The 10,630-nt window shown below is 46.2% G+C and overlaps 1 protein-coding gene across 1 annotated transcript; it reads right to left on the bottom strand.

Annotated features, from left to right (window-relative positions):
- Positions 1-283: 283 nt before the first annotated feature.
- On the bottom strand, positions 284-4,432 carry LOC149856294 (uncharacterized). Its single transcript, XM_090064887.1, has 2 exons — positions 2,282-4,432; positions 284-2,023 (listed from the first exon to the last, which is right to left on the bottom strand). The coding sequence occupies exon 2, from the start codon at positions 1,603-1,605 to the stop codon at positions 337-339; it is 1,269 nt and encodes a 422-aa protein (XP_089921013.1). The 5' UTR covers positions 1,606-2,023; positions 2,282-4,432; the 3' UTR covers positions 284-336.
- Between the last annotated feature and the right edge of the window lie 6,198 nt (positions 4,433-10,630).

Raw genomic sequence — 10,630 nt, 5'->3', positions numbered from 1 at the left:
TGGTGATCTGATCGTAAAAGGCCACCAGGTTGGTCTGACAGGACCTGCCACTGATGAACCCTAAGCATGCAGTTCCCTGCTGGCCCCTCCTGGATGTGTGCCAGCATAATTTTCTCGAACAGCTTGCCTAGGATTGAGGTAAGACTAACCGGCCTATAGTTTCCCGGGTCCTCCTTCCTGCCTTTTTTGAAGATGGGGACCAAGTTGGCCCTCTTCCAGTCCTCCGGTACTTCACCAGAGTACCACGAGCGCTCGTAAAGCCATGCCAGGGGACTTGCAATGACCTCGGCCAGTTCCTTTAGAACTTTAGGGTGGAGATCATGCGGACCGGCTGACTTAAATACGTCCAACCCCTCCAGAAGCTCTAACCCATGGCCCAGGTGTGCCTCCCCCAGGGCCTGAGGGGGGCCCAGCAGGGAGGAGGCTGTTCGGGTCCCTTCTTAGGAAGACAGAGACAAAGAAATCGTTAAACATGTTAGCCTTGCTGTCTGGTTTGACGACCAAATTTCCCAACGTGTCCTGCAAGGGCCCCACATTACCCGGGACCTTCTTTTTACCCCCTATGTATTTAAAAAAGGACTTCTTATTGTCCTTAATCTGGGAAGCTAGTCCCAGTTCCATCTCTGCCTTGGCCTTCCTAACTACCCCCCTACATCCCCAAGCAACTACAGAATAGTCCTCCCTGGTGATGACCCCTTCTTTCCATTGGGTGTGCGCCTCCTTTTTAGCAAGGAGACATTCCTGGATGCTTTTGGTGAGCCATGGAGGCTTGTGTGCCCTCCTGCTCCCTTTGATCCTCATTGGGATTACCTTCCTTTGGGCTTGGAGGATCGTCTCCTTAAGGAGCAACCACTCTCCTTGGACACCTGGCTCCCCTCCCCTCCGGGACCTCAGCGCTTCTCCAACTATCCTCCTTAGCTCGTTGAAGTCTGCCCTCCTAAAATCTAGGGCCGCTGCCTTACTGCATGCCTTTGCCACCTTGCGCTGGATGGTGAATCCCAGCAGGCGATGATCGCTGTCGCCCAGGTGGTCGAGCACCCGCAGCCCCCTCACCAGGTCATCACCCATGGCCAGCACTAGGTCCAACAAGGCGTCTCCCCTGGTGGGGCTGTGCACCTTCTGGGTTAGATGGAGGTCCTGCACTCTGGCCAAGAACCTACGTGAGCGTTCAGACCTGGCTGACTGTTCTTCCCAGCAGATGTCCGGGAAGTTCAGGTCCCCCATGACTACCACATCCTTAGCCTTCACTACCTCTGTGAGCTGACCCAAGAATTCCTGGTCAAGCTCTTGTCCCTGGTTGGAAGGTCTGTAGTAGACTCCCACCGTTAAGTCTCTTTCCCCTTGAGGGCCTTGTACTCTAACCCAAAGCATTTCAGAGTGCCCCTCCCCTGGCTCCTTGCTAATTGAGGAGGATGTGTATTCCTCCTTAATATAGAGTGCCATGCCCCCACCTCTCTTTCCTATCCTGTCCCTCCTGTACAGCCTATAGCCTTTGACATTCACCGCCCAATCATGCGCTGAGTCCCACCATGTTTCCATAATCCCGACTATGTCTGGGCTGGTGTCAGCCAGCAGGAGGGTGAGTTCCTCCTCCTTGTTACCCATACTACGAGCGTTTGTGTAGAGGCATTTGAGGCTTCCTGTGGATGTGTGTACTGACCCCCTAGTCCCAGCCTTACCCTGGCCCCTATCTCTTACCTGTTTCTTCGCTTCGCTCGTTGGTCTGGGCTGGGCTGTAGTTGTGGGTGCTGTTTGGTCTGGCAGTCTGATGTTTCCTCCGCCCTCATCTTCCCCTTCCCCCGGCAAGCCTAGTTTAAAGCCCGCCGGAGGAGGTCCGCCAACCTAGAAGAGAACACACACTTACCTTTAGGGGAAAGGTGGAGCCCATCCCATCCCAGCATGCCTCTCATTGTGATGTGCCGGTCGTGGCTGAGGAAGCCAAAGCCCTCCTCGAAGCACCATTCCTGTAGCCGCCAGTTGGTCTCCGCGATGCACATTTCATGCCGTCTGCCTCGTCCACTCACTGGCAGGGTAGAAGAGAAAACCACCTGTGCGCCCATCTCCTTCAGCACGCACCCCAGAGCGTGGTAGTCCTCCATCAGGTGATCAGGGCTCCTCCTGGCCGCATCGTTAGTGCCCACATGGACTAGGACCATGGGGTAATAATCGGTGGGCTGGATTACGGTTTAGAGCATCCCTTTCACATCCCGAATCCTTGCTCCAGGTAGGCAGTATACCTCGCGTGCTGAGGGGTCCCAGCGACAGAAGGGGCCCTCCGTACCTCTCAGGATGGAGTCACCAGTGACGATCACGCGACGTTTCTTCCTCCTGGCCTTCTTGCCTCCTTCAGCTTGCACGGGACGCGGTGAACGTGGCGTTGCCTCCTCCCCAGTTTCGTCTTCTCCTTCCTCCTCCTCCTGGGCTGCCAGGGCTTCGTACCTGTTCTCCAGCCGGACTGTAGGAACTGGTGCTGCCATGTCTCGAGCAGCCCTGGCATGGGAGGTGGCCATCTGCCACTTAGCAGTGGAGGGCTCATCTTGAGGTGCATCCTCCTTGGTTGTACAACCCTGCCGGGAAATAAAATATCTGTCAGTTTCCTCCTCTGCCTCCCTGATTTCCCTCAGCCTGCTAACCTCCTCCTGGAGCTCCCTCACCTGTGCCTCCAGGGCCCTAAGGCAGGTGCCTGCAGGACAGGTGTGGGGGTCTCCAGTCCCTGCCCCCCCAGGCCTTGCTGGGCAGCTCCCGCAGGCCAGGGGGTTGGGGGATGCCAGCCCCCCCGTGGGCTCCGTCTGGGTGGGGCCTCAGACAAGCCCCGGGAAAGCCGCACCCCCCGGGCAGGGGCCCTGGCAGCACTCCATGTCGACACCATCGTAGGAGTCGCTGAGTTTCTAGCTGAGTTCGGGTCCTCTGCCCCGCGCTAACAGGAGTCAGCCTCTGGGCCCCTCCTGCTCTCCCTCTGGCACGAACGCCAGCGCAAATGCCGGTGCGCTCTTACAGACCACGCCTGTTTGTGCGCTCTGTTCGCGCGGCTCAGGAGCGTAGCTCCCTACCGGGTCAGCTAAGAGGGATCCAGGGGGCTTCTCCTCCGGATCCGGCTCAGCTGCGTCAGTCCCTCTGCCCCACTTACCTTAGGGGGATCAGCTGCTGCTGCCCCCGCTGCTGCTCCGTTCGCTTCTGCTGCTCTCGCCTCCGCTCCGGGTCAGGTAAGGGGGCACACCTGTGTCCTTCCTCTCCCCGCTGCTCCTAGCTTCCGAGTGCCGGAAGCTACGTCAAACCGCGGCTTTTAAAGGTCAGAGTCAGCCTAGCATAAGGCACAAGGCCAGTGCCACATAGAGTAGGGAAGCTTGAGCAACCTGAAGGGCTCTGTGTGCACTGGTCAGAATGAAAGTAGTTAAAGCCCAATGGCCCAAGGGGGTCACTCAGGGAGCAAGGGCAGGTTGAGAGTGGCCCTAGGTAGAGTGGTATAAAAGAGGCCTAGTGAAAGAGAGTGGAGTGTAAGACGTCCCAGTGAGATGAGGGTGGTATGTATGTGACCCAGTGAAGGGCAGAGTGCTATAGGCCCAGCATATGACTGAGTTTGGCCTGGCCTTAAGCCGGTTGTGTAATAATAATCTGGAAGGCCCCAGTGAGAGGATGTAGGTAGAAGGTCCTAGCAGGAGGGCATAAATTGAAGCCCCAGGAAGGGAGCAGAGAGGCCAACATAAGTTCTCAGATGTGGTGAGGCCAAGTTTGGGTCAAAGGTTAAGAACTTGTTTTGGAAGCTATCTGCAAGTCCTGGGACACAATAAAGGGAGAACAGAGTTGTTTATAGTGCCCCCTGGCATTGGGGCATTAAATAGGCAGCCTCCCACATTGTACACTATTTTATGAAACAGCAAAGTTGTGGCTGGTGAGACTGGGCGTACTCTACTTACACAGGTGGGCGGGCCAATGATGAGACCCAGCCCCAAGATGGCCTCCTGTCACAGTGTGTTATGTATAGATTACATGTGTGTTTATATCACATACATGCACAGTTGGTCTAGGCTCTCTGTCTCTGAAGCCTAATTTTTACTACATAAGCAATGCAGAGTAACCTGAAGAGGGCTAGAGAGAATCCTCCCTTTGCACAAGACCTCTCCGCTAGCAGAGCTCTTTCAAAAGTGGCCCAGGAGTTATTCTGTCCCCCCAACCTTGGGCATCAGCAGGAAAAGGGGGCCATATCAGAAATGTTTTGCGGCAAGTCTGGGAGGATGCAGTGATATGGCAAAATAAACTTTGAATACTACTGAAACTCAAAGAACCTATAATACATATCCACTGAAGCTGATTTGGTTCTGAAAGAATGATCATAATTCTTTGACTGTGTACACTGGGACATGTTCTAAATTGGTATACTGAGAATTATGTAAGTCCATTTATTTCATTAGTTGTATGACAATATCTCATCAGTGCAGAGGCAGAAAAGGATATTGGAGTCATTATTGATGACAAAATGAACATGGGCCGGCAGTGTGGGAATGCAGTCAGGAAGGCCAACCGCACTTTGTCATGCAACCACAGGTGCATGTCAAGCAGGTCCAGGGAGGTGCTCCTCCCCCTCTATGCAACACTGGTCAGGCCGCAGCTGGAGTACTGCGTCCAGTTCTGGGCACCACACTTCAGGAGGGAAGTGGACAACATGGAGAGGGTCCAGAGGAGGCCACTCGCATAATCGGGGGCAGCAGGGCAGGTCCTACGAGGAGAGGCTACGGGACCTGAACCTGTTCAGCCTCCACAAGAGAAGGCCAAGGGGGGGATCTAGTGGCCTGTTACAAACTAGTCAGGGGGGACCAGCAGGCATTTGGGGAGTCCCTGTTCCCCCGAGCACCACCAGGAGTGACAAGAAATAACAGCCATAAGCTGACTGAGAGTAGGTTCAGGCTAGACATCAGGAGGTGCTACTTCACAGTCAGGGTGGCTAGGAGCTGGAACCAACTTCCTAGGGAAGTGGTGCTTTCCCCTACCCTGGGGATTTTCAAAAGGAGGCTAGACAATCACCTAGCCAGGGTCGTTTGACCTCAGTACTCTTTCCTGCCATGACAAGGAGTTGGACTTGATGATCTGCTCAGGTCCCTTCCGACCCTACCAACTATGAAACTATGAAACTATAAATATGACCCAGTATTGTGTTGTTACAGCAGGGTGGCAGCTGGGGGATGTATATTTTTCCCTCTATTTTTGAAAATTAAAAGTTTAAAACAATACAGTATTGAATTTTGCAAAAGACATATGCAAAGAATTATAAAGCAGTTTACAAACTAAGAGGTTTTTTGTTGTTTTTTTATTATTTTTGTTTGTTTGTTTTTAAATGGCCAGCAAGTCAAGGTAATTTGTGCATCTGAATCTTGCAGCACACTTTATTTGCAAAAATAACCCAGATCTGTGAAAACAAGATATATTTGGCAAATGTTTCCTTTCCCCTCTCTTTATCTCATGGTTTAAGTCTCTCACTATTTTCCCCTGAGGCAGTTGTTAGTGCATTTTTTCCAGATTTCCCAGGCAGATATACTATCTTGAGATACACTCCCTAGTTGTGAATGTCACATACTACTGTTTGACATGATGCCTTACTAAAAGACATACCACCCTAGGGGACAGTGGTGGGGTGGGGTACAGTAACTGTGTACTTCCTTGGCTATCACACTTAAATAAAGAAACAGATGAAATATATCAATATAATGTTACTTACAAAATGTCATCTAACCACAAGGAGAAGCGACAGCTATGTTCTTTCATCCTTGCTTAACTTTTCATTGTTCTCTTGTGTGGAGAGGTGAAAAACCAGTGTGTTAAAGGCAACATCTTCAGTGTTGCTTCTGGTGCAGGATCTTTCCTTAGGCAAAAAGATTGTAGGCCAAAGCCTATGAAAAAGTTTCTCTATGGACTTCAGTAAACTTTGGCCACTGAAGACCTGAGACCTGCCACTGGGACGAATTTTGAGCTGATCAGTTGTCCCACTGTGTCCAACACACTGTACTACTGGAGGCACTGTTAGTTGACTGTGATGCAAAACCAAGCCTTGACCATTTGTGGTCAGTCAAAAATCCCATGAAACCTTTCACAAGACTAATGATTGCTGCCCTAGAAGGTTCTGACTATGCTTTGTTTTGAGTGATGACTTTCTCATTGCCTATCTGTCTAAATTCCCCTTGTAGTCTCAGGTGGATGTGGCACTATTGCTTTCTTTCTTTTGGTCCTTATTCACACTGTTAAATGGAAGGTATACTCCATTCCAGAAGGTATTGTGATCCAGGATGGATAAAGTGCTACTACCACGTAGTATATACAGAGCAAAAATCTACTGCATGGTACCAGTGGAAATCTGAAATAATTCAGATTGGGAATCAATAGATCAACAATGGAACAAACACAATGGAACAAAAACAGAATGTATGGTTTTTTGTGTTTACCATACATATATACCTGGTAGACACAAAAAAAATCTCTGCCCCCCTGGCTCCAATACCACAGGCCTCAATTCAACTCAAAGTGAAAAAAATATAGTGAGGCAAATCTATTTCCCCTCTCTTCTATAAGCCAGTTACTAGATAGCCTCAAATTCACATGAGCAAACATATAGGCAGCAGGACCGTGCTTTTACTCTGAATTAGTACCTATTTAATGTGAGAAGAATGTAGCTTACAGTATGTAAAGCACTTCGAGAATTCTCTGGGATCAAGCTTTATAAGCCTACAATATTGAATTCTGTGAACACTGGTGAAAGTCAAAGGAATTAACCTCTAAAAGGAAGTTAAGATAATATGTAGCACTTTGAGGAGATTCATACGTTGCTCTCCAAAAAACAAATGAGTCATTGGGACTCTCTGGATGATAGAGTCATTCTAAAATCTTAGGATCTTTCATCCTATAGGACCACCAACGAAGAATCTACCGTGAATAAACTGTATTGGGTAACAGACAGAAGTGCAAAAGAGAGAAGAGGCAGAAGTCAGATGTGGAGCCATAAAGAGAATCATTTTAAACTAAATTAGGAAGTTTAGAGGACTGAGATTTTGTCAGAATGAATGGCCATGACTTGCAGCAAAAGCATCTTTGTTGAAAAGACAGACAATCCTAAGAACCATTTTTCAGGACTCCAGCACTGATCCATAAGGAAACACGTACAGCAACCTCTGTTGTGAACAGTCCCTATGTTACAACAGGGGATCCTACACCAAACAACAAAGTGAATGATGGGAACAATGAGGGACATGGCCACAATTACCCACTTTGACTCCAGGGCTGAGGAAGGGCAGTTCCTTCCAAAACAATGGCCCTATTAAATCCATTATTCTTACTCACTGTGAATCAGATGCTATTTCAAAGCATTTATTACATTGCCAAAGGGATAATTCTTTCAAAACTAAAGATGGTCAAATCTCAACATGTTTACAGGGTCAGATTAATCTGTTTTAGTCTGAACTCTGCCAAAGCTCAAGAACTTGAAAAAATGATAATATTATATAGCCAATTTTCTTAAGGTCTTCCATACTGACCCTTCCACCCCTCCCTCAACCAGGGCTTTGCCCAAACATAAGTATTTCAGGATCCTTCTCACAAATAGATGCTAACTCTCAGGTCCTGAAAACCAATAATAACTTTTAAATTAATGTTCCCAAAGTCATTTACTGTTCTAGATTATTCTGTAAGCCAAAACATGTCCAATGCTTTCTATTTTTAAAGGTATTGAAGCTCTTTGTCTTTTCTCATTTAGATTACTTGATTTTTATTTTCCTGGTCACTTATGCAGCAATAATTCAAATGAGAACTCTGTATTTTCAACTGAAGTTTTTTAGGACCTTTATTTTTGTTGTTTATCTTTTTTCGATAAAGTAAGCCCACCAAAAATAAAAGAAGTTAAATGTGCCAAATGATTTAGTTTTAACACTAGTTTAAAAGGGGAATAACTGGTTTGTCAGCTATTTCTTTGTATGTGTTATAAATTATTTTCTCTTACTTCAGTCCAGCAATATAAGACACCTGTTCACAAACATTTTCAAGGGGTAACATTAACAGTCATAGTAAGAAAAGTTATTTTTCTACCTTCCACATGTCTGCCACAGTCCTTCATCTCCTTTATATCTCTGCTGAAGAAACACAAGCCAACAGCATACTGGTCACATTAACAGGAGTGCCACTTGCAAATCAAGTTAAGTGACTCTTCCACTCAATTCAGCATTGGTGAGGCCTCAATTGGAGTACTGTGTCTAGTTTTGCATCCCACACTCCAAGAAAGATCTGAACAGATTGGGAAAAGAGTCCAGTGCAGAATGAGAAAAATTATTGTCTGGGAATCAAGATTTATGAGGAAAAGTTGAAAGAACTAGAGTTATTTAGCCTAAAGAAAAGAAAACTGAAGGGACAGGGGGGAAGGGGAGAGGGAGGGATTTCATAACAATCTTTAAATACTTGAAAGGTGAAGAGAGGATGGATATAGGGTTTTCTTTGTGGCTGTAGGAGAACAGGACTAGGAACAATGGCCTCAAGCTGCAGTAGATGAAATCTAGGCTGGAAATTAGAAGGAACTTTCTGGCTGTGAGGGTGGTTAAGCATTTGAACAGGTTATCTGGAGAAACTATGGAGTCTCCATCCTTGGAAATTTTCAAGGGCAGGTTAGAGAGACGCTTGGCTGAGACTAACCTGCCTTGAGCAAGAGGTTTGACTAGATGACCTTGTGAGGTCTCTTCCAGACCTTCTTTCCTCTGATCTTATAATTTCTTTAGGTAGTGCTAGTGCTAAGGTGATCTTTTAATTTAATTGTTTAACCTCAGGGAGGGAATTGTTAACCTTGTTTACGAGGGAATTGTTCACAGGTTTGTAGGTATCACTCATTTACTTTGTATCTTAATCTTAAACCTGACATGACTGTCCTTAGCTCTACTCCTCTTAACTCCAGACCTTTTCTCAAAGGACGTGTTTACACGTGCATTTACTGTGGAGTAACTTACTGCACAGTAAGCAGTTATTAGGCTGGCGTTTACACATGCAGCCGTTAAAGTGCAGTAATGCTGTGTGTGGACTGACATGGGACTAAAGTTAGTCTCACGTCAGTCCACACACACAGTGTTACTGTGCAGTAAAGTGTCTATACATGCATTACTGCACAGTAACTAATTGGGAGTAAATTTGATACCTGCATGATGCAGGTATCAAATTTATGCTCGTCAGCGTAAGTCATTCTAATTACTGTGCAGTATGGGTGTGCACGTGTAGATGCATGCCTGTACTGCACAGTAATTTTTGGTTACTGCTCAGTAACCTAAATTACTGTGCAGTAAATATGCATGTATAGACATGCCCAAAAAGTAAAAATGTGTACATGTGTGCTTTTTCTTTCAGGTAAATAAAACTTTTCCACATACAAAATAACCATGCTGGTAATTATTCAGGCAAAAATAAGAGAAAATCATATCCTTCATGATCTATGAAGAATACTGTAGAGGTCAGTAAAGGACTTTCCTTCCATCAACTGGATAGATGTCTGTGCCAGGTAGGAGATAACTGGAGAATTTTCAGGCCTCAGGATGCCTCAAAATTTTGAAAAATTCTAGCTTGCCATTTGAGAGCTGTTTATACTAAAAAATGGAGCCTTACTTTTCCAAAGACAGAAGAAAGTACAGCTTGAACCAACACCACTGAAGTTCTAATGATGGACTCCTGTTTCTCTACTCTTGCATCCTTATTTCTTGCTATGGGTGAGTCTAAGCTGATCAGAGGCATCTGTTTCCCTTTGACTTCAGGTTGTCTTATACATCAGGTCATGTGTGTCAGAAAATATGGCCAACAAAAGCACTGTGATCATTGTACAAGAAGCTAATATATATTTAAAGGCATTAAGCAAAGTGAAAACACAACCAAAAGAAACCACGGAGCATGCAATGAAATTGAAAGATGGCAAATGCTACAGTGACGATGGAAAAGAAAGAAACTTGGGCAGAGTTAGTCAGTGGAACATATTGTCACATGGGCTCCTTGAGAACACGAGCTTACAAGAATTCATGAAGGAATTATATTCTATATACCTCTACTGATAACAAGAGTTGCCAGTTTTATGAATAAATATTAAAAGAACAAACACAAGTTGTGGAAGAGCCATTGAAACAGCAGACTTCAGGGCTTAAGTCAACAACTGATTAATGGAGGTTACTAGGAAGTTTTATCAAGGGGAAAGACATTAGGAATTATGCCTTCAATCACTTAGGTGCTCTTGAAAATCTCCACCCTTGGGTTGGATGGATGTCCAAGTGATGAAGAATGACATTTCCTGTTGGCACATGTTCCTAATTGTCAAACCAAAACAAACAAGGAACAAATTTGTAAAACCTACGGTTGACTCCTGGCAAGGATTTTTGTGGTGAGGAAGAGTACATAGCTCATCAAAAGCTTGTCTATATACCTCCCAACTACACAACTGATCCAATAAAAAATAAAACCTACAAAAATCCTTGCCTCTCAAATTTTTCCTGGACCATGACAGCTACATCACCTCAGCACTACCACAATAGGCTTCTGGATAATTTGGAAAGAAGGAATAAAACAGTTCTCTCAATAAATGAAAACAACTAATTTGCTCAACTCTGCCCTTCCCTTGGTTGTTATATATTCCTTG

This window comes from Crocodylus siamensis, chromosome 10, assembly GCF_052110815.1.
Source record: "Crocodylus siamensis isolate JL-2025a chromosome 10, ASM5211081v1, whole genome shotgun sequence".
In the NCBI taxonomy this organism is placed as follows: Eukaryota; Metazoa; Chordata; order Crocodylia; family Crocodylidae; genus Crocodylus; species Crocodylus siamensis.
The sequence above is the reverse complement of the archived record's forward strand: the minus strand, read 5'-3'. Positions and strand labels throughout refer to the sequence as shown.